Source organism: Somniosus microcephalus, chromosome 11, assembly GCF_052327205.1.
Source record: "Somniosus microcephalus isolate GS21.2 chromosome 11, FLI_Smic_1.0, whole genome shotgun sequence".
Taxonomy (NCBI): Eukaryota; Metazoa; Chordata; class Chondrichthyes; order Squaliformes; family Somniosidae; genus Somniosus; species Somniosus microcephalus.
In genome coordinates this window covers 200,564,458-200,589,432 of record NC_140997.1, presented here as the reverse complement: position 1 = coordinate 200,589,432, position 24,975 = coordinate 200,564,458, and the positions used below count along the sequence as shown (strand labels likewise).

The 24,975-nt window shown below is 45.9% G+C and overlaps 1 protein-coding gene across 1 annotated transcript in view; it reads right to left on the bottom strand.

The window, feature by feature from the left end:
• Positions 1–24,975, bottom strand: part of phf2 (PHD finger protein 2) — a 143,227-nt gene that overhangs the window by 32,671 nt on the left and 85,581 nt on the right. Inside the window, exons 14-15 of the mRNA XM_086001691.1 lie at positions 6,885–7,003; positions 3,166–3,356 (exon numbers count right to left, since the gene is read on the bottom strand). Of these exons, the coding sequence (XP_085857817.1) occupies positions 3,166–3,356; positions 6,885–7,003 (310 nt within the window). The remainder of the gene's footprint in view (positions 1–3,165; positions 3,357–6,884; positions 7,004–24,975) is intronic.

The window sequence follows — 24,975 nt, the reverse complement described above, 5'->3', positions numbered from 1 at the left end:
TATTGGAGGAATTGATAGGTATATCAGCGTGCAATAAGGGTGCAACAGTTATCATGGGTGACTTTCATCTACGTATAGGTTGGGCTAACCAAATTAGTAACAATACTGTGGAGGAGGAATTCCTAGAGTGTATACGGGATGGTTTCCTGAACCAATATGTCGAGGAACCAACTAGAGATCAGGCCATCTTAGACTGGGTATTATGTAATGAGAAAGGATTAATTAGCAATCTTGTGCAAGGCCCCTTGGGGAGGAGCGATCATAATATGATAGAATTCTTCATTAAGATGGAGAGTGAAGTAGATGACTCAGAGACTCGGGTCCTGAATTTAAATAAAGGAAACTACGATGGTATGAGGCGCGAGTTGGCTAGGATGGATTGGGGAACGTTTCTTAAAGGGTTGACGGTGGATATGCAATGGCAAACATTTAAAGATCGCATGGATGAACTACAGAATTTGTTCATCCATGTCTGGCATAAAAATAAAACAAAAAAGTTGGCTCAACCGTGGCTAATAAGGGAAATTAGGGATAGCATAAGATCCAAGGCGAGGACATATAAATTGGCCAGAAAAAGCAGCAAACCTGAGGATTCGGAGCCGTTTAGGATTCAACGAAGGAGAACAAAGGGATTAATTAAGAGGGGGGAAATAGAGTATGAAAGTAAGCTTGCAGGGAACATAAAAACTGACTGTAAAAGCTTCTATAGATATGTGAAGATAAAAAGATTGCTGAAGTCAAGCGTAGGTCCCTTGCAGTCAGAATCAGGGGAATTTATAATGGGGAACAAAGAAATGGCAGACCAATTAAATATATACTTTGGATCTGTCTTCACAAAGGAGGACACAAATAACCTCCCAGAGATGTCGGGGAACATAGGGTCTAATCAGAGGGAGGAATTGAATGAAATCAGCATTTGTAGGGAAATGCTGTTAGGGAAATTGACAGGATTGAAGGCCGATAAATCCCCAGGGCCTGATAATCTACATCCTAGGGTACTTAAGGAAGTGGCCCTAGAAATAGTAGATGCATTGCTGGTCATCTTCTAAAATTCTATAGACTCTGGAACAGTTCCCATGGATTGGAGGGTAGCTAATGTAACCCCACTATTTAAAAAAGGTGGGAGAGAGAAAACGGGGAACTATAGACCGGTAAGCCTGACATCGGTAGTGGGAAAAATGCTAGAGTCCATTATAAAAGATGTAATAGCAGAGCACTTGGAAAACAGTGACAGGATCGGACAAAGTCAACATGGATTTACAAAAGGTAAATCGTGCTTGACTAATCTACTGGAATTTTTTGAGGATGTAACTGGTAGATTAGATAAGGGAGAACTAGTGGATGTAGTGTATTTGGACTTTCAGAAGGCTTTCGATAAGGTCCCGCATAAGAGATTAGCGTGCAAAGTTAAAGCGCAGGGGATTGGGGGTAAGGTATTGACTTGGCTAGAGAACTGGTTGGCAGACAGGAAGCAAAGAGTTGGAATAAACGGGTCTTTTTCTGAGTGGCAGGCAGTGACTAGTGGGGTACCGCAGGGATCGGTGCTAGGACCCCAGCTATTCACAATATATATTAATGATCTAGACGAGGGAACTGAATGTAATATCTCCAAGTTTGCAGATGACACAAAGCTGGGTGGGTGTGTGTGCTGTGAGGAGGATGCAGAGAAACTCCAGTATGATTTGGACAGGTTGGGTGATTGGGCAGATGCATGGCAGATGCAGTATAATGTGGATAAATGCGAGGTTATCCACTTTGGTGACAAAAACAGGAAGGCAGATTATTATCTGAACGGCAATAGATTGGGAAAAGGGGAAGTGCAATGAGACCTGGGTGTCCTTGTGCACCAGTCGCTGAAGGTAAGCATGCAGGTGCAGCAGGCAGTTAAGAAGGCAAATGGCATGTTGGCCTTCATAGCGAGAGGATTCGAGTACAGGAGCAAGGATGTCTTGCTGCAGTTGTACAGGGCCTTGGTGAGACCACACCTTGAGTATTGTGTGCAGTTTTGGTCGCCTTATCTGAGGAAGGATGTTCTTGCCATGGAGGGAGTGCAGCGTGGATTCACCAGACTGATACTTGGGATGGCAGGAATGATGTACGGAGAGAGATTGGGTCGATTTAACATAGAAACATAGAAGATAGGAGCAGGAAAAGGCCATTCGGCCCCTCGAGCCTGTTCTGCCATTTAATGAGATCATGGCTGATCATCCAAATTCAGTACCCTGTCCCTGCTTTCTCCCCATATCCCTTTAGCCTTAAGAAATATATCTAACTCCTTTTTGAATATATTTAATGAATTGGCCTCAACTGCCTTCTGTGGTAGAGAATTCCACAGGTTCACCGCTCTCTGGGTGAAGAAATTCCTCCTCATCTCTGTCCTAAATGGCTTACCCCTTATCCTTAGACTGTGACCCCTGGTTCTGGACTCCCCCGCCATCGGGAACATCCTTCCTGCATCTAGTTTGTCTAGTCCTGTTAGAATTTTATAAGTTTCAATGTCGGGTAGATGCCAGTGTTGTAGCTGTACTGGAACAGCTTGGCTAGAGGTGTGGCTAGTTCTGGAGCACAAGTCTTCAGCACTATAGCCGGGATGTTGTCAGGGCCCATAGCCTTTGCTGTATTTAGTGCGCTCAGCCGTTCCTTGATATCATGTGGAGTGAATCAAATTGGCTTAAGACTGGCATCTGTGATGGTGGGGACTTCAGGAGTAGGCCGATATGGATCATCCACTTGGCACTTCTGGCTGAAGATGGTTGCAAACGCTTCAGCCTTGTCTTTTGCACTCGCGTGCTGGGCTCCGCCATTATTGAGGATGGGGATATTCATGGATCCTCCTCCTCCCGTTAGTTGTTTCATAGTCCACCACCATTCAAGACTATTTGTGGCAGGATTGCAGAGTTTTGATCTGATCCGTTGATTGTGGGGTCGCTTAGCTCTGCCTATCAGTTGTACTATACTGCCGGTCTGTCCAGTTTCTGTTACTTACGTCCCCTTTCAACTGTTAGAGATGGCAAAATGTTATTTATTTAACACCTTTCAAAGCCATCAAAAGAGGAAATGTTAAACCTCTTAATTCTGCAAGATACATTCCTAGTAATCACTGCCAATATTCTGATTTACACTTCAGTGTGTACAAATATAAAAGTCTAAAAGAATGTTGCTTACATGTTAAACTTCTTTTAGAAGCGGTCTTCTTTCTTCTTATAGGAAACTCATCAATCTGCAATTCACCATCATCCGAAACATACTCGTATTCATCTCTTACTGGTTTCGGTTTGTCTTCTTTAATATTTTGCAAACACCCGAACACATGATCAGACTTTACAGATTTGGTCTGAGTTTTCACTCCTTTACAACTGTTGAAACAAAATGTTTAGGCATCAAAAAGAAAAAATGTTTTTCCATATGGTCAACAATGGAAAGCAAAAATATTCACATATCTGAGTACAGTGTGAACACAAATATCATCAATGATTTCTGTGTATTTTTAAAAAATTATGTTTTCATAGGAAGTGTACAGTAATTATTACACACCCATTATTAAGCTGATCAAGATGAGTGCTGAACAGCTGGAAATTTAAACCATTTTAGCATTCAATGATTATGAACAACTCGGAGATCAGGATTTGTTTCTGGCCTATCACACAGGATTTAAATAGTTGGATGCAGTTATTAAATGCAAGCTGAAACTAATCTGCAGAAACATTGGTCTCGATATTAACGCCCCCCACCCCCCGCCATGGCGGGCGGGAGATGTTCGGGGTGGGGGTTAAAATGTTTTAAATGTGGAACACGTCCCGAACTTGCTGCGTACGCATCTGTTGCCATCTTTATGGTAGCAGGTTTCGTGTTGTGCAAGTGTCCCACCTTGAAGAGGTGGGAAACTTAATCAACATATTTAAATCAGACTCCCACAGTACAATTGGGAGCCTGATTTCAATTTAACAGTTGGCGTGCGAGTTTCCCAGGCAGTAAAACGGAGGCAGGAGCTGCTGGCTCAAGAAGCTAACTGCCTTTTACAGCACTCCTTGTGGGCCAGGAGGAGCAGGAATGATCCCCCCCCCCCCCCCGGCCCCTCAAGGAAGCCTTCGGCCTCCTTTATCTTCAATTGTGGTTTCGCTCTCCCCCCTGCCGCGATCGCAGACCGTGCCCCCCTCAGCCCAATCTCTAGCTTCATACCTCCCATAATTGCTGAACTCCCAAGTCCAAATCTCTAGCTCCCGACCTCAGCGATCGCTGAACTCCCGAGCCCAGATAACTAGCTCCCTCGCCTGACGACATCCCGAGCCATGATCTCTAGCTCGCTCCTTCCTGCGATCGGCAACTTCCCGAGCCCCGATCTCTAGCTCCCTACCTCTCGTGATCGCCAACCTCCCAAGCCCCGATCTTTTGCTTCCTCCCCGCCCCCCACCCCTTGATTGCCAGGGACCATCCCCAAGGGTCCCTGGCTACGGCTCCTGCCGGTGGTTTTCCCGCCTGGCAGCCGGCCAGCCTATCAATTTAGCCAGCTGTTGGGTGGGAAACGATAGGAAAAAATTATAATGAGGCCCTGCCGTTAGTTTCATCAGGACCTCCGCGTCCCCTTGCCAGGTTGTCCCCACACTACCGCACTCCCCTGCAGACTCCCCGTAAATATCGGGGCCAATATTTCAGTGAGTGAGTTGTCAATATATGAAACAAGTTGTCATTACAATTGTGAAAGGACATAAATAAACAGTTGATAGATGTTAAGGAAAGCAAACACATCTCATATGGTAAGATTTTAAATGGAGTAGAGGAGCAGAAGGACCTTGGTTTGAAGATACACAGATTAAAAATGACAATGCAAGTAGATTAGGTGATTAAAAATAAAAACAAACTGAATCCTTAGTGTTGTATCTAGAGGCTTAGAATACAAAAACAAGGAAATAATGTTGAACTTGTACAAAACCTTAGGTTGAGGTTGGAATACTGTGTTCAGTTTTGGGCACCCCATTATAGGAAAGATAAAAAAGCTTTGGAAAAGGTGTAGTGTAGATTCACTAGGGCGTTTTGAAGGATGAAGAGTTTTAGTTCTAGAATAGAGACTAAAGAAGTTTAGCAGTTTTCACTGTAATTGAGTTGGTTAAGCAGTGACCTAATAGAGGTTTTCAAGATTACCATGGTTTATGTTAAAGTATGACTTTTTTTCATTGTTCAGCAATACAGTTATGAGAGAGCACAAATTTAAGATCACAGATAGAATTAAAGACAGGGTTAGAATGTGGAATTCTCTACCGCAAATCATCACTGAAGCAGATTTCATAAATTCTTTTAAAAGAGAATTAGTTTGTTGTTTATAAAAGAAGAACATTGAAGTGTTTGGGGAGTGGGACTAGACTAGATGGGTCATAGAATCATAGAATGATACAGAAGGAGGCCATTCAGCCCATCGTGCCCGTGCTGGCTCTTTGAAAGAGCTATCCAATTAGTCCCACTCCCCTGCTCTTTCCCCATGGCCCTGCAAATTTTTCCTTTTGCAAGTTATTATTGAATCTGCTCCCACCACCTTTTCAGGCCGTGCATTCCAGATCATAACAACACGATGTGTTAAAAAATCCTCACGTTGCCTCAGGTTCTTTTGCCAATTACCTTAAATCTGTGTCCTCTGGTTACCGACCCTTCTGGCACTGGAAACAGTTTCTCCTTATTTTGAACACCTCTATCAAATCTCCCCTTCACCTTCTCTGCTCTAAGGAGAACAATTCCAGCTTCTCTAGTCTCTCCACATAACTGCAGTCTTTCATCCCTGGTACCATTCTAATAAATCTCCTCTGCACCCTCTCTAAGGTCTTGACATCTTTTCCAAAATGTGGTGCCCAAAATTGGCCACACTACTCCAGCTGGGGCCTAACCAATGTTTTATAGACAGTCATGTGGAGAAAAACACCAGCTCAGACTCAATGGGCCAAATTGTGCTATAGCAATCTATGATCAGTTATATTACACAGGCAGTTTCTGTTACATATGTCCCCTTGTAACTGGTTAGGGTTTAAAAAATGTTACTTATTCAACAGCAGCCAGAAGGCCTTGATATATATGCAGAATTGAAAGAAGGATTCCTGATCTTCCTCGAACCCATTACATTATCTGTTCATCACTTCATTAGAGATTTGCTAATTGAAATAGCAAGTGCAGAGGCAAATGGCCTGCTCGACTTTCGCAGTCCACCCAATTTTCCATTTAAAATTACTTAGGAATGTCTACTTGAGATAAACATCAATATGACATGAATCTTATTAAAATCTGCATGGTAGAGGGTGGTGTGGGGTGACTTCCATTTTAATTTAGGCTCTTTATAGCGATGAGGAAGCCTAACACAGTGTGGAAACCTCAAGAAGAAAATCACAGACTAGTACATTAAAATGCAAAACCACTGGGCTGCCGTTATGTTCAAAAACTGTTGATATTTAACATTGACTATCAAAAAACATTTAACCCTTTCACCAGCACAGTTTTATAGTCACATATCAAAATTAAACTTTTACGTATATTTTTAAAAGAACTTAGTACAGTATAAATAACTTCCTTACAAAACACAATTAAACAGATGAATAGTTGATGTTTAAAATTAAGTATCTGGGCTCAGATTAAAAAAGTACATCTATTATCACTGTATTAGTGTTCAGGCTTAGATTAAATATATACCACTATTACTGACATGGCATCATCTGGAAAGTATGAAAAGCATGTGCATTTCATGCTGTATTTAAAATACTGGAGAAGGTTTAGTTTTTGTGCAACATTTGTCATTTTTACCAATTATGCTGACAACTCACTCAGTTAATGCTTTCAAACCTTTGGATAAATGAGTTTCAATCAAATACAGGCGTATATATTTTTGATTAAATACTTCAACCACACACCTCAGTAGTTTTTTATTCGTGAAGATCAACTTGAGCTTGCTGTTGTCTTTGTTTCCTGTCAAAAATGATTTGTCTGATTTTCCATCTTCCATTTTGAGCAGAGAATCTGGTTTACTGTTCTGGGAAGTAAAGAAAATGCAGGCATAAGTTTTTCATCCCTAAAGAGACGTCATTTCATCTATTATTAAACTCAGTATCAGCAGTATCATTTACATTTAGCATTCCTGTTATAGCTGTATTATTACACAAGAACTCACTGACTATTTAAGGACATCTGTAAATAAATAAACCTCTGTCAATTTTTCCGTATCAACCTTGGCTCAATGGTAGCCTCTGAATCAGAAGGTTGTGGGTTCCATCTTCAGGATTTGGGTAAATAATCTAGGCTGATATTTCAGTACACTACTGGGGGGAGTGATTCATTGTCAGAGATGCGGGCCGAGATTTTCCTTACCTCACCGGGTCCAGGGCGGGAGGTGTTGGTGGCAGGTCACAGCCCCACTGCTGGCTCCATCCCGCTCTGGAAAATGAAATTACGTTGATAGGGCTTGTTAAGCCTGCCCAGCGCGTTTCCTGGGCCAATTAGAGGAGGCGGGTCTGGTGACGTCATTCATGACGCGTCATCAACCAGTTTCCTTAAAGAGACCATGGCCAACTTTCTTATAACATTTGTGCTATCGGTGTTCTACAGCACTGAAGTGCTGCAAACACTGACAATAACTGCACAGAGGTGCAGGGCTGCACCCAGGTTTTCACATGACTCCCTCCATATGCTTGTGGAGGGAGTCAGAGCACACAGGGAGGTCCCCTTCCCTTCTGATGGGTGGAAGACACCTCCCCAGGAGACCAAAACAGCCTGGTTGCACATTGCACAGGAGGGCACAAGCAGGGATGTGGTCAGGAGGACCTGGGTGCAGTGGCGCAAACGTTTCAATGATCTCTTACCTTCATCCTCCTGCGCCTCTCATCACATCCCCATCACTCTGCTTTCCTTACCATATTCCTGCACATCCTTACTCACACCAACTTACCTTGCACCTCCACCCATCCCTCTCTATCTACATTATCACATCCCCATCTCACTAGCCACCCCTCACACTCACCCTCATCCTAGTGCAATCATATCAACTAACAACACACAAGGGTAGGCACTTGGATGTTTTATTTCAAAGTTCATGTAAAGTTTCTGTTAATGTGCTGTCAAACATTGAAACCTTTTTATTTTCAACACTTTGTATTCTTGGACAGATTTGTGTGCACCTTTGGAAGTGGCTTAGGGAGTTGCAGTGAATGGTGAGGCATAACGGTACCCTCCGCCATGGTGGTGAGTGTGAAAAGAATGGCTTAGTCATTGTAGGGATGCTTTATGGTGTTGGTGTGGGGTGGTGTCAACCTGGCACATCATGTGGCAGCCAGGGTGTACAGAGTCAAATGAAGTAAATCTGGTCATGGTGAGGCCATCCCTTGCCTTCCGGGCAACAATGTGGTCGGGTGCTGATGCCCTCTATCCTGTGCAGCATCAGGTGATTGCGAAGAAGGTTGGTGTTGTTGTTGGTGCTGCTAGTGTGCCTGGTGCTGCTGGTGTTGGGGCTCATCATGGTCAAATTCTGAGGACCAAGGTTTAACAGTATAAACAGTACCCATGCTGATGGAATAAATGGCAGGTAAACTTGAGATGACAGAAGCAATCTGTCAATGGTGAGAGAAGCTGTTCCAATGAGGTGACGCTGGATGGAGAGTTTGCTCCAAAACTTGCAGTCTACATAAAGCTCAATCTGTGTTCCAAATGGAGTAAACTAAAGCTTCTGAGCTTGGAAAGTGAACAGCTGTGAGGTGGGAGCTTTTATAGCACATTTCAAGCTGTCAACTAATCAGCTGATTCAATTGCCATTCAACTCCTGCCTCAGGTTCACAGATGTTGTCCCCAAGCAGCGTGGATCCTGTGGGCGAGCAGTTAAAGTGAAAAGGTAAGGTTAAAAGCATTATTAAGGGTCTGTCAACAACCCAATAATTGGTTTAATTGGGTCGCCCGTCTCTGCGGGTCGGGTCGGATCGGAGCTCACACACGGGCCATTATTGCGGCAGGATGACAGTGGGGTCCTGACCCGCTGTCAAAAAAAAAATCAAATTTCCCACCCGACCCGCCACCGATCTGACCCCCTGTAAAATTCCAGCCGCAGTCTTTCGGGTGAGACATTAAACCAAGGCCCTATCTTATCTGCATGTTCAGGTGGATATAAAAGATCCTATGGTATTACTCAAAGAAGACCAGAGGAGTTCACCTGGTGTGTTTGCCAACATTTAAATCAAAACCAATGTCACCAAAATATATTAACTGGTCATTTATCTCTTTGCTGTTTGTGGGATCTTGCTGTGTGCCGACTAGCTGCTATTTTGCCGACATTACACCACTTCAAAAGTACTTAATTGGCTGTGAAGCGCTTTGGGACATCATATGGTCATGAAAGGTGCTAAGCGAATGCAAGTTCCTCTTTCTTTCTCTTCTGCACATAATACTTGATAATTATACAATTATACAGTCGGCTTAAGCAACTAAGCAGGCTCCCCTCAACAACCATTGAGGAAAAATACCACCTACATTATCTAAGTCACTCCTCTGCCCCATGAGTCAGAGTTGATGGTACAAAATAAAGGCTGCGAACTTCTAAGATCTCAGTCTACTATAAATCGAACATCATTAGCTCGATTTTTTCCTTGCTCATTAAACTGCAGCCTCTATGAGAGATTGTAGGACCATTGTAGTCTATTTTTTTAATCAAACTCTGGCAGATCATTATAAAATTTTGGGCTAGAAAGCCACATGTCATAGATTACATACTTTAAAAAAATAAACTACTAAGCAGTGTTAACCACAATAAGACATAAGCATTGTTGGCAGAGCAAATTATTCCAGTTATATGAGTCTATTCTTCATAAACCACCAGTACCTAATGTGCACTATTTTTATAACGTAGAATGTCCATTTAAAAAAAATTATTTTAATTAATTTTTACGTAATTTTATTCAGATTTAATACCATGGATTTAATGACATGCTGTGGTGTGATGTTCCTGGAATGTTAGGTAAAGTCGCCCAAAATTGGCAATTAAAAAAAAAAGGTTTTGAACTTTAACAATATAATAAAGATCATAAAATAAAGAGTATACATACCAGGAGGAGGGTGCTTAAAGCGTTTAAAGTGCTCATCGTTTTTTTGAAGTTCTGGTCGTCGGGTGGTGATGTAAACCGCAGAATGTAAGCTGCTAGTCTACATGATGTATAAGGTAATTTATATGTTTGTTGAGTAAGTTGCTGGATCTTTCAATAGGTATTCTCTCAACTCTCAAGAGTCTTGAGATTATCTAATCAAGCTGCTAGAATTCCCTTAACAAATAGATTTTAGATCCCGATGTCCACAATAAACAGAAATAATCCTTTTTAATCACTGTCCAGCTTAAATACTGACCTTAAAACAGAAATTGCTGGAAACACTCAGCAGGTCAGTCAGCATCTTTGGAGAGAACAGATGAGCTAATGTTTCAGGTGTAGATCCTTCATCAGAACTACATACAAAATGTTAATTAATCGGTTTCCTCCACATTGCTTACTGACCTGCTGAGTGTTTCCAGCATTTTTCATTTTTGTTTCAGATTTCCAGAACCTGCAGTTCTTTGCTTTTTGTTAAATACTGGCATTATTGTACAACAAAAAATAAATTCAATAAACAATTTTACAAGTTTTAAATCACCTGCTTCTTCACTTAAGACTACATTGTTTCTTCACCATCCGGGATGTACAGATCTACCTTTTAGTCTCGTCCTTGAAATTGACCTACTTTTCCTCAATTCTTTGGATGACTGCCAAAGAACTGAGGAAAGGTAGGTCCCTCCCTTCACCACCGGTGCACAGTGGCTGCAGTGTGTACCATCTACAAGATGCACTGCAGCAACTCGCCAAGGCTTCTTCGGCAGCACCTCCCAAACCCGCGACCTCTTCCACCGAGAAGGACAAGGGCTGCTGGTGCATGGGAACACCACCACCTCCAAGTTCCCCACCAAGTCACACAACATCCTGTCTTGGGTCAAAATCCTGGAACTCCCTACCTAACAGCACATAGAAGCATAGAAGATAGGAGCAGGAGTAGGCCATTCGGCCCCTCGAGCCTGCTCCGCCATTTAATGAGATCATGGCTGATCATCCAAATTCAGTGCCCTGTCCCTGCTTTCTCCCCATATCCCTTGATCCCTTTAGCCTTAAGAAATATATCTAACTCCTTCTTGAATATATTTAATGAATTGGCCTCAACTGCCTTCTGTGGTAGAGAATTCCACAGGTTCACCACTCTCTGGGTGAAGAAATTCCTCCTCATCTCTGTCCTATATGGCTTACCCCTTATCCTTAGACTGTGACCCCTGGTTCTGGACTCCACCGCCATCGGAAACATCTTTCCTGCATCTAGTCCTGTCAGAATATTGTAAGTTTCAATGAGATCCCCTCTCATTCTGTTAAACTCCAGCGAATATAAGCCCAATCTCTCCTCATACGTTATTCCTGCCATCTCAGGTATCAGCCTGGTGAATCTTCGCTGCATTCCCTCCATGGCAAGAACATCCTTCCTCAGATAAGGCGACCAAAACTACACACAATACTCAAGGTGTGGTCTCACCAAGGCCCTGTACAACTGCAGCAAGACATCCTTGCTCCTGTACTCGAATCCGCTCGCTATGAAGGCCAACATACCATTTGCCTTCTTAACCGCCCGCTGCACCTGCATGCTTACCTTCAGCGACTGGTGCACAAGGACACCCAGGTCTCATTGCAGTTCTCCTTCTCCCAATCTATTGCCGTTCAGATAATAATCTGCCTTCCTGTTTTTGCCACTAAAGTGGATAACCTCGCATTTATCCACATTATACTGCATCTGCCCAATCACCCACAACTTGTCCAAATCATACTGGAGTTTCTCTGCATCCTCCTCACAGCACACGCCCACCCAGTTTTGTGTCTTCTGCAAACTTGGAGATATTACATCTAGTTCCCTTGTCTAGATCATTAATATATATTGTGAATAGCTGGGGTCCTAGCACCGATCCCTGCGGTACCCCACTAGTCACTGCCTGCCACTCGGAAAAAGACCCGTTTATTCCAACTCTTTGCTTTCTGTCTGCCAACCAGTTCTCTATCCAAGTTAGTACCTTACCCCCCAATCCCATGTGCTTTAACTTTGCACGCTAATCTCTTATGCGGGACCTTATCGAAAGCCTTCTGAAAGTCCAAATACACCACCTCCACTAGTTCTCCCTTATCTATTCTACCAGTTACATCCTCAAAAAATTCCAGTAGATTAGTCAAGCACGATTTACCTTTTGTAAATCCATGTTGACTTTGTCCGATTCTGTCACTGTTTTCCAAGTGCTCTGCTATTACATCTTTTATAATGGACTCTAGCATTTTCCCCACTACCGATGTCAGGCTTACCGGTCTCTCATTCACCGTTTTCTCTCTACCACATTTTTTAAATATTGGGGTTACATTAGCTACCTTCCAATCCATGAACTTGTGCCAGTGTCTATAGAATTTTAGAAGATGACCAGCAATGCATCTACTATTTCTAGGGCCACTTCCTTAAGTACCCTAGGATGTAGATTATCAGGCCCTGGGGATTTATCGGCCTTCAATCCCGTCAATTTCTCTAACACCATTTCCCTACAAATACTGATTTCATTCAGTTCTTCCCTCTCATTAGACCCTATGTTCCCTGACATCTCTGGGAGGTTATTTGTGTCCTCCTTTGTGAAGACAGATCCAATGTATTTAATTGGTCAGCCATTTTTTGTTCCCCATTATAAATTCCCCTGATTCTGACTGCAAGGGACCTACGCTTGACTTCAATCTTTTTCTCTTCACATATCTATAGAAGCTTTTGCAGTCAGTTTTTATGTTCCCTATAAGCTTACTCTCATACTCTATTTTCCCCCTCTTAGTTAATCCCTTTGTCCTCCTTTGTGAATCCTAAACTGCTCCCAATCCTCAGGTTTGCTGCTCCTTCTGGCCAATTTATATGTCCTCTCCTTGGATCTTATGCTATCCCTAATTTCCCTTGTTAGCCACAGTTGCGCCACCTTTTTTGTTTTATTTTTATGCCAGATAGGGATGAAAAAATTCTGTAGTTCATCCATGCGATCTTTAAATGTTTGCCATTGCATATCCACCGTCAACCCTTTAAGAAACGTTCCCCAATCCATCCTAGCCAACTCGCGCCTCATACCATCATAGTTTCCTTTATTTAAATTCAGGACCCTAGTCTCTGAGTCATCTACTTCACTCTCCATCTTAATGAAGAATTCTATCATATTATGATCGCTCCTCCCCAAGGGGCCTCGCACAACAAGATTGCTAATCAATCCTTTCTCGTTACATAATACCCAGTCTAAGATGGCCTGATCTCTAGTTGGTTCCTCGACATATTGGTCCAGGAAACCATCCCGTATACACTCTAGGAATTCCTCCTCCACAGTATTGTTACTAATTTGGTTAGCCCAATCTATATGTAGGTTAAAGTCACCCATGATAACTGCTGTGCCCTTATTGCACGCGTCTCTAATTTCCCACAGAGCCTGGACCTGTACCTGGGAGAGAGCAGCAGCGGCAGTTTAAAAGCGGCGGCAGCGAGGCGAGGCCCGACCAATTCAGCAGCAGGGGAGAGATGTAAAAAGTAATCAAAGTGTGACGTCAGCAGGAAGCAGGTAAGTGATTGGTTGGTGAGTATTTCTTAAAACTATTTAACTGTAGTGTAATTAGTGGGATTCATTGATTTAATTTAAACTCAATTAATTAAAGGGTAAATCATGGCAGGACAGCCCAGCCCCGTGATCTGCTCCTCCTGCGATATGTGAGCGCTCAGGGACACTTCCTGTGTCCCTGACAACTACGTGTGCAGGAAGTGCACCCAGCTGCAGCTACTGACAGACCGCATTGTGGCGCTGGAGCTGCGATTGGATGCATACTGGAGCGTTCACGATGCTCGGGACATCGTGAATAGCACGTTTAGGGAGTTGGATACACCACAGGTAGAGGTTGGACAGGAAGAAAGGGAACGGGTGACCAACAGGCAGAGTACTAGGCGCAGGCAGCTAGTGCAGATGTCCCCTGTGGCCATCCCCCTCTACAACAGATACACTACTTTGAGTGCTGTTGGGGGGGATGGTTTATCAGAGGAAGGCAGCAGCAGCCAACTTCCTGGCACCAGGGGTGGCTCTGCTGCACAGAATGGGAGGAAAAAGAGTGGCAGAGCTATAGTAACAGGGGATTCAATTGTAAGGGGAATAGATAGGTGTTTCTGCGGTCGCAAACGAGACTCCAGGATGGTGTGTTGCCTCCCTGGTGCAAGGGTCAAGGATGTCTCCGAGCGGCTGCAGAACATCTTGGAAGGGGAGGGTGAACAGCCAGTTGTCGTGGTGCATATAGGCACCAACGATGTAGGTAAAAAGCGGGATGAGGTCCTAAAAGCGGAATATAGGGAGTTAGGAGGTAAATTAAAAAACAGGACCTCAAAGGTAGTAATCTCAGGATTGCTACCAGTGCCACGTGCTAGTCAGAGTAGAAATAGAAGGATACTTCAGATGAATACGTGGCTAGAGGAATGGTGCCAGGGGGAGTGATTCAAGTTCCTGGGACATTGGAACCGGTTCTGGGGGAGGTGGGACCAGTTCAAACCGGACAGTCTGCACCTGGGCAGGGCTGGAACCGATGTCCTAGGGGGTGTGTTTGTTAGTGCTGTGGGGGAGGGTTTAAACTAAAATGGAAGGGGGTTGGGAACCTGAGCAGGGAGACAGAGGAAAGGGAAACAAGGATAAAATCAAAAGATAGGAAGGAGAAAAACAAAAGTTGCAGTCAGAGAAATCAACGGTTTAAATCAAACATGGCCACAGTAAATAATAATTTTAATAGGTCTAAGAGCGTTAAAAAAACAAGCCTGAAGGCTTTGTGTCTTAATGCGAGGAGCATTTGTAATAAGGTGGATGAATTGGCTGCGCAAATAGAGGTAAACGAATATGATTTGGTTGGGATTACGGAAACGTGGCTCAAGGATGGCCAAGACTGGGAACTCAACATCCAGGGGTATTCGATATTCAGGAAACATAGGCAAAAAGGAAAGGGAGGTGGGGTAGCATTACTGGTTATAGAAGGGATTAACACAATTGTAATGAAGGATATTAGCTCTGATGATGTGGAATCTGTATGGGTAGAATTGAGAAATATTAAGGGGAAAAAAAATTAGTGGGAGTGGTATATAGACCTCCAAACAGTGAGGCGGAGGTTGGGGATGGCATTAAAAGGGAAATTAAAGAAGCGTGCAATAAGGGCACAGCAGTCATCATGGGTGACTTTAATCTACATATAGATTGGGCTAACCAAATTGGTAACAATTCTGTGGACGAGGAATTCCTGGAGTGTTTACGGGATGGTTTCCTGAACCAATATGTCGAGGAACCAACCAGAGATCAGGCCATCTTAGACTGGGTATTATGTAACGAGAAAGGATTAATTAGCAATCTTGTTGTACGAGGCCCCTTGGGTCGGAGCGATCATAATATGATCGAATTCTTCATTAAGATGGAGAATGAAGTAGTTGACTCAGAAACAAGGGTCCTCAATTTAAATAAAGGAAACTATGATGGTCTGAGGAGCGAGTTGGGTAGGATTGATTGGGGAATGGCACTCAAAGGGGTGACGGTGGATAGGCAATGGCAAACATTCAAAGACCGAATGGATGGACTACAGAAGTTGTTCATCCCAGTTTGGCTTAAAAATAAAACAAAAAAGGTGACTCAACCGTGGGTAACAAGGGAAATTAGGGATAGCATAAGATCCAAGGAGAGGACATACAAATTGGCCAGAAAAAGCAATAATCCTGAGGATTGGGAGCAGTTCAGGATTCAACAAAGGAGGACAAAGGGATTAATTAAGAAAGGGAAAATAGAATATGAGAGTCAGCTAGCAAGGAACATAAAAACTGACTGTAAAAGCTTTTATAGATATGTGAAGAGAAAAAGATTGGTGAAGTCAAGCGTAGGTCCCTTGCAGTCAGAATCGGGGGAATTTATAATGGGGAACAAAGAAATGGCAGACCAACTAATTACATATTTTGGTTCTGTCTTCACAAAGGAGGACACAAATAACCTCCCAGAGATGCCGGGGAACATAGGGTCTGATGAAAGGGTGGAACTGAAAGAAATCAGTATTTGTAGGGAAACGGTGTTAGGAAAATTGATGGGACTGAAGGCCGATAAATCCCCAGGGCCTGATAATCTACATCCCAGGGTGCTTAAGGAAGTGGCCCTAGAAATAGTAGATGCATTGTTGGTCATCTTCAAGAACTCGATAGGCTCTGGAACAGTACCCATGGATTGGAGGGTAGCTAATGTTACCCTCATAAAAGGTGACAGAGAAAAAGTGGGGAATTATAGACCGGTAAGCCTGACATCAGTAGTGGGGAAAATGCTAGAGTCCATTATAAAAGATGTAATAGCAGAGCACTTGGAAAGCAGTGACAGGATCGGACAAAGTCAACATGGATTTACAAAAGGTAAATCATGCTTGACTAATCTACTGGAATTTTTTGAGGATGTAACTGGTAAAATAGATAAGGGAGAACCAGTGGATGTGGTGTATTTGGACTTTCAGAAGGCTTTCGATAAGGTCCCACATAAGAGATTAGCATGCAAAATTAAGGCACATGGGATTGGGGGCAAGGTATTGACTTGGGATAGAGAACTGGTTGGCGGACAGAAAGCAAAGAGTTGGAATAAATGGGTCGTTTTCCAAGTGGCAGGCAGTGACTAGTGGGGTACCGCAAGGATCGGTCCTAGGACCCCAGCTGTTCACAATATATATTAATGATCTGGACGAGGGAATTGGATGTAATATCTCCAAATTTGCAGACGACACAAAGCTGGGTGGGAGGGTATGCTGCGAGGAGGATGTCATGAAACTCCAGTACGATTTGGACAGGTTAGGTGATTGGGCAGAAACATGGCAAATGCACTATAATGTGGATAAATGTGAGGTTATCCACTTTGGTGGCAAAAACAGGAAGGCACATTATTATTTGAATGGCAATAGATTGGGAGAAGGGGAAGTGCAAAGAGACCTGGGTGTTCTTGTGCACCAGTCGCTGAAGGTAAGCATGCAGGTGCAGCAGGCAGTTAAGAAGGCAAATGGTATGTTGGCCTTCGTAGCAAGAGGGTTCGAGTACAGGAACAAGGATGTCTTGCTGCAGTTGTACAGGGCCTTGGTGAGACCGCACCTTGAGTATTGTGTGCAGTTTTGGTCACCTTATCTGAGGAAGGATGTTCTTGCCATGGAAGGAGTGCAACGAAGATTCACCAGGCTGATACCTGGGATGGCAGGAATGACTTATGAGGAGAGACTGTGTCGATTGGGCTTATACTCACTGGAGTTTAGAAGATTGAGAGGGGATCTCATCGAAACCTATAAAATTCTGTCAGGTCTAGACAGACTAGATGCTGGAAGGATGTTCCCGATGGTCGGGGAGTCCAGAACCAGGGGTCATAGTCTTAGGATAAGGGGTAGGACATTTAGGACTGAAATGAGGAGGAATTTCTTCACCCAGAGAGTGGTGAACCTGTGGAATTCTCTGCCACAGAGGGTGGTGGAGGCCAGTTCATTAAATATATTCAAGAAAGAGTTGGATATATTTCTTAAGGCTAAAGGGATCAAGGGATATGGGGAGAAGGCAGGGACAGGGTACTGAATTTGAATGATCAGCCATGATCTCACTGAATGGCGGAACAGGCTCGAAGGGCCGAATGGCCTACTCCTGCTCCTATCTTCTATGTTTCTATGTTAATGCCATCCCCAACCTCAGCATTACTGTTTGGGGGTCTGTATACAACTCCCACTAACGTTTTCTGCCCCTTGCTATTTCTCAGCTCTACCCATACAGATTCCACATCATCAGAGCTAATATTCTTCCTTACTATTGTGTTAATCTCCTCTTTAACCAGCAATGCTACCCCACCTCCTTCTCCATTTTGCCTGTCCTTCCTGAATATTGAATACCCCTGGATGTTGATTTCCCAGTCTTGGTCACCCTGGAGCCATGTCTCTGTAATCCCAATCATATCATATCCGTTTAAATCTATTTGCGCAGCTAATTCATCCACCTTATTACGAATGCTCCTCGCATTAAGACACAAAGCCTTCAGGCTTGTTTTTTTAACACTCTTAGTCCTTTTAGAATTACTATTTACTGTGGCCCTGAATGATTTACACCCTTGATTTCTCTGCCTTCCACTTTTGCTTTTCTCCTTCCTGTCTTTTGCTTCTATCCTTGCTTCCCTTTCCTGTTTCCCTGCAGAGTTTCCCAACCTGCCATTTTAGTTTAAACCCTCCCCAACAGCACTAGCAAACATTCCCCCTAGGACATCGGTCCCGGTCCTGCCCAGGTGCAAACCGTCCAGTTTTTACTGGTCCCACCTCCCCCAGAACCGGATCCAATGTCCCAGGAATTTGAATCCCTCCCTCTTGCACCATTCCTCTAGCCATATATTCATCTGAAATATCCTTCTATTTCTACTCTGACTAGCACGTTGTACTGGTAGCAATCCTGAGATTACTACCTTTGAGGTCCTATTTTTTAATTTACCTCCTAACTCCCTATATTCAGCTTTTAGGACCTCATCCCATTTTTTACCTATATCGTTGGTACCTATATGCACTACGACAACTGGCTGTTCACTCTCCCCCTCCAGAATGCCCTGCAGGCGCTCCGAGACATCCTTGACCCTTGCACCAGGGAGGCAACATACCATCCTGGAGTCTCGTTTCCGCAGAAACGCCTATCTATTCCCCTTACAACAGAATCCCCTATCACTATAGCTCTCCCGCTCTTTTTCCTCCCGTCCTGTGCAGCAGAACCACCCATGGTGCCAGGGAGTTGGCTACTGCTGCCTTCCCCCAATAAGCCAACTCCCCCAACAATATCCAAAGCGGTATATCTGTTTGAGAGGGGGAAGGCCACAGGGGACCCCTGCACTACCTGCCTGCGCCTACTACTCTGCCTGGTGGTCACCCATTCCCTCCCTGCCTGTGCAGCCTTTACCTGCGGTGTGACCAACTCCCTAAGCGTGCTATCCACAATGTCCTCAGCATCGCGAATGCTCCAGTATGTATCCATTCGCAGCTCCAGCGCCACAATGCGGTCTGCCAGTAGCTGCAGCTGGATACACTTCCCGCACACATGGTCCCTGTGTCCCTGATTTCCCACATAGTGCAGGAGGAGCATGCCACGGGGCCAAGCTGTGCTGCTATGACTTACCCTTTAATTAATTCAAATTAAATTAAATCAAATCAATACCACTAATTACACTACAATTAAATGATATACTCAAGGGCCCTTGTTTACTAGAACTCCCCGCTACACAACAGAGACCTTAGAAACTATAAACCACAAAAATTAAGTTTTGGAAAAAAGCAAGAAAGAGTGAAATACTCACCAACCAATCACTTAACCGCTTTCTAGTGATGTCACACTTCGATTACTTTTTACTTCTTTACACTCACCGGTCCGTTGTAGCCCTGGCTCACCTTTGAAATCTCCCGAGGTTTGGCGCTCTCCAACCGCTCTCGCTCACCGTTGAAATCTCCCGAGGTTTGGTGCTCTCCAGCCGCTGTCGCTCACCTTTGAAATCTCCCGAGGTTTGGCGCTCTCCAGCCGCTCTTGCTCACCTTTAAATCTCCCGAGCACTCTGGGAGTACCTTCACCACACGGACTGCATCGGTTCAAATGGCGGCTCACCACCACCTTCTCAAGGGCAATTAGGGATGGGCAATAAATGCTGGCCTTGCCAGTGACGCCCACATCCCATGAATGAATTAAAATGAACAAGAAACATCCTCCATTTTGGGCAACTATTCTGAATTTGCTGCTACAAGCCTTGCAATAGGGCTTTTTAACTACTCTTCTGTAAACAGCACAGCCTAGCAATCCCAGATACAGGAAACTTTGTGTTATCCGGAGGCTAAATGTCCGGCAAGCTCGGGCCACCGGCAAAAATCAGGAGCTGTTTCTTTTCTTTTCGTTGCTTTTTTCTCAACAGTCAAGCTCTGTGATGCGCTATCAATTACTCATAAAAGACGGAGAGTTAGGAGAGTAACTAAAGGCTTTTATTAGCAAAGAACAGAGCATGCCTCTCATGGTTGACTGGGTTCCAAGAAGGCAGGGGGCTGCAGGTCAATCACCTTTATACCTGGGCCTGGGGGTGGAGCCAGCCGAGACATGTTGAGGCATGCATAGGTACAACAGTATGCAGCAACAACAACAACAGTGAATAACAATAACAGTGGTTTACCACATTCACCCCTTGTTTAAAATTGAGTCCGGCGGGGTGAAGTGTACTAAAGGTTCGTGTAAGTAAGTCTATCAGGTGGCCTTGTATGCCGTCCTGATCGTCGTGGTGGCGGCGGTGATGGTGCAGCATCCAACGTTGAATCTGGCGTCTCATTGAGTGGTTGGGTGGTCAATGACGGGTCCTGGGGCTGCGGCATGCCGTCTAACGGGGTTGGGTTGTGGGTAGTGGTGGATGGCAATGGTAGTGTTTCAGGGGCACCCAAAGGTGCGAGATCTCGTGTGGGGGCAGTGTCCTCCCGCCCGTCCGGGTACGCTACGTAAGCGTACTGGGGGTAGGCGTGGGTAGTGGTGGGTGGCGAGGGAGGTGTTTCGGGAGCACCCGAAGGTGCGAGGTCTCGTATGGAGACTGTGTCCTCCCGCCCGTCCGGGTACACCACGTAAGCATACTGAGGGTTGGCATGGAGGAGGCTCACCCTCTCGACCAGGGGGTCCGTCTTATGGGATCTCACGTGCTTCCGCAGTAGGACGGGTCCTGGAGAAGTCAGCCATGTCGGTAACGAGATCCCCGATGTGGACTTCCTGGGGAAGGAGAACATTCTCTCGTGAGGGGTAGCATTGGTGGCTGTACAGAGCAGTGACCGAATGGAATGGAGCGCCGCAGGGAGGACTTCCTGCCAGCGAGAGGTCGGAAGGCCCTTAGATTTCAAGTTTAAAAGGACTGCCTTCCAGACCGTCGCATTCTCCCTTTCCACCTGGCCATTCCCCCGGGGGTTGTAGCTGGTGGTCCTGCTTACCTCTCGAGAGCAGGTACTGCCGGAGTTCGTCGCTCATAAAGGATGAGCCCCTGTCGCTATGAATATAGCTAGGGAAACCGAACAAGGCGAAGAGGTCATTCAGACATTTATTGACCGCGGTACTGGTCATGTCTGAGCAAGGGAAGGCAAACGGGAAACGGGAGTACTCATCAATTATGTTGAGGAAGTACACATTGCGGTCGGAGGAGGGGAGGGGCCCTTTAAAATCGACGCTCAGCCGTTCAAAGGGGCGCGTGGCTTTGATCAGGCTTGCTCTGTCTGGCCTATAAAAATGCGGTTTGCACTCGGCACAGATTTGGCAGTTCCTGGTCATGGTCCTGACCTCCTCGATGGAGTAGGGCAGGTTACGGGATTTGATGAAGTGAAAAAACCTGGTGACCCCGGGTGGCAGAGGTCATTGTGGAGGGTCTTCAGTCTATCAACCTGCGCGTTGGCGCATGTACCACGTGATAGGGCATCTGGGGGCTCATTGAGTTTCCCGGGCCGGTACAAGATACCGTAATTGTAGGTGGAGAGTTCGATTCTCCACCTCAAGATCTTGTCGTTCTTGATTTTGCCCCTCTGCTTATTATTAAACATAAAAGCTACTGAACGCTGGTCAGTGAGCAGGGTAAATCGTTTTCCGGCCAGGTAATGCCTCCAATGTCGCACAGCTTCCACAATGGCCTGGGCCTCCTTTTCGACAGAGGAGTGTCGAATCTCGGGGCCCTGGAGGGTCCTTGAGAAAAAGGCCACGGGTCTCCCCGCCTGGTTAAGGGTTGCAGCTAGGGCAAAGTCGGATGCGTCGCTCTCCACTTGGAAAGGGATGGACTCATCCACTGCGTGCATTGTGGCCTTCGCAATATCTCCTTTTATGAGAGTGAAGGCTGCACAGGCCTCTGCTGTCAGGGGGAAGGAGGTGGACTTGATGAGGGGTCTGGCTTTGTCCGCATAGTTGGGCACCCACTGAGCATAGTACGAGAAAAACCCTAGGCATCCCTTCAGTGCTTTTTGGCAGTGGGGGAGGGGGAGCTCCATAAGGGGGCGCATCCTGTCGGGGTCGGGGCCGATGACTCCGTTCTCCACTACACAGCCAAGAATGGCAAGGCGCTTGGTACGAAACATACATTTGTCCTTGTTGTATGTTAGGTTCAGCCGCTGGGCCGTACGGAGGAATTTCTCTAGATTAACATCATGGTCCTGCTGGTCGCGGCCGCAGATGGTGACGTTGTCTAGATAGGGGAAAGTGGCCTGGAGCGCGTTCTGGTCAACCATCCGGTCCATCTCCCGTTGGAAGACTGAAACCCCGTTGGTGACGCCGAAGGGAACTCTGAGGAAGTGGTAGAGACGACCGTCAGCTTCAAAAGCTGTGTACTGGCGGTCCTCAGCCCTGATGGGGAGCTGGTGGTATGCCAACTTCAGATCAATCGTCGAGAACACCCGGTATTGTGCTATCTGATTGACCATGTCAGATATGCGGGGGAGTGGGTATGCATCTAGCTGGGTGTAGCGATTGATCGTCTGGCTGTAGTCAATAACTAGGCGCTGTTTTTTGCCAGTCTTCACTACCACCACTTGTGCTCGCCATGGGCTGGTGCTACTTTCAATAATCCCTTCCTTCAGGAGTCTTGCTACCTCGGATTTAATGAAGCTCCTATCCCCGGCACTGTAACGCCTGCTTTTGGTAGCGATGGGCTTACAGTCGCGGGTGAGGTTAGCGAACAAGGAGGGGGGGGGGACTTTAAGGGTGGAGAGGCTGCAAATGGTGCGCGGCGGGCGATTTAAAAGCTGCTGGCTGCAGACTGTGAGTGGGGGGAGGGGTCCGTTGTACGCTAATGTGACACTCTTAAGGTGGCACTGAAAATCCAACCCCAGTAGAACGGCAGCGCAAAGATGGGGCAGGACCAGGAGTTTAAAATTTTTGTATTCTGTGCCCCTTACTGAAAGGGTCACTACACAGTAGCCACCGACGTCCGCTGACTGGGCTTTGGAAGCCAAAGAGATCCGATGTCGCGTCGGCAGGACCGGGAGAGAGTAACTGCGCACCGTGTCGGGGTGGATAAAGCTTTCCGTGCTCCCGCTGTCAAAAAGGCAGGTAGTGGCGCGGCCGTTTACCGTAATGTCCATCATGGACCTGGACAGTTGATGAGGGAGAGATTGGTCCAGCGTCACGGAGGCCAGCGTATGGTCGAGCGAGTCGATGTGGTCGTCAGATGAGGCGGTGGTTGAGTCCGGGTCCCCCGTGGTTGAAGTTGGAGACGTCTGAGATGGCGGACAAAATGGCGGCGCCCATGGTCCCGATCCCCACGCGGCTGGGGGAGCCCAAGATGGCGGACAAGATGGCTGCCCCCACGGTTCGCACGCGGCGCTGCTGGCGTTAGCGGTTTTACCTTTGCAGGCGCTGACATAGTGTCCTTTCTTCCCGCAGCCGGAGCAGGTAGCGTTTCTCGCCGGGCAGCGTGCTCTGGGATGTTTTGCCTGGCCACAAAAATAACATTTCTGTGCCTTGGACATCGCAGCAGCAGTTGAAGGTGGCGGTCCCATGACCCAAGGTTGTGGCGTCCACGTTGCGGAGCGGTTAGGGGAGAAGGCGTCCATATTCCTGTGGGCCGCATCGAGCGAGAGCGCGAGGGACACTGCCTTTCTCAGGTCCATTTCTCCCTTTTCCAACAGTCTCTGCCGGGAGTAGTCGGACCTTAGACCCGCAACGAAAGCATCTCGGATCAGTCCCTCCGTGTGTGCTGCGGTTGGTACTTCTTTGCAATCGCAGTCTCGGCCGAGTATCCGTAGTGCCCGTAGGAAGGCCTCCACCGATTCCCCGGGCTGCTGTCTGCGGGATCTTAAGAGGCGCCTGGCATAGACCGTATTTACCGGGCGTGCGTATTGCCCTTTTAGCAGATCGATAGCCGCCGCGTAGGTCGTCGCGTCCTGGATTATTGTATAAACTTGGTGGCTCACCTTTGAGGCCAGGATTTCCAACTTGTTTTCGTCCAGGGTCACAGTTGAGGCTTGCAGGTAGGCCTCGAAGCAACGCAGCCAATGCGCGAATTTGGTAGCCGAACCCGCTTCTTGGGGGTCTAGGTCCAGGCATGTTGGTCTGAGGGCTCGCAGCAGCTCCTGCTGCTCAGCGTTTGGTGCAGCAGCCTGCTGTTCAGCGTTTGGTGCAGCAGCCTGCTGTTCAGCGTTTGTCGACATTTTGTTTTTGCTAATAAAATTGATGCGCTATCAATTACTCATAAAAGACGGAGAGTTAGGAGAGTAACTAAAGGCTTTTATTAGCAAAGAACAGAGCATGCCTCTCGTGGTTGACTGGGTTCCAAGAAGGCAGGGGGCTGCAGGTCAATCACCTTTATACCTGGGCCTGGGGGTGGAGCCAGCCGAGACATGTTGAGGCATGCATAGGTACAACAGTGTGCAGCAACAACAACAGTGAATAACAATAACAGTGGTTTACCACACTCTGCAAGGTCTGTAGCTAAGCAACAGCTTCAGCTAGAGACGTTACAGAGACGCTTGCCGACTGTTTAGAAGCTGTTGCTAAGCAACAGGGTTTGTTGATTCACACGGAGCTGAAAATCTCCGTATGTTTCAACATTAGCGCTGGAGTGTCCGGCAGTTTTGAGGGAACGGCAACAGCTCGGTCCCGTCGGTGCCGGATAGCACAACGTTTCCTGTACCCGCTATATATAAGCGGTAGGTGATTGAGTATCCTACTAATATAAACTGATGGGCACTTCTGGTACAAGTACAGAACCTGACCAGTAAACTGGATAGAGTATTAAATGGGTGAAACTTTGGTGTAACGGATCTCCGCCAAATTTTCTGATTGGAAAATCTATCAAGAAAACTATTTTTTGAAATAAGAGTCAATTTTTATCATTTATTTCTCTGTTTCATAATCTGTAAACAATGTACAGGTAGA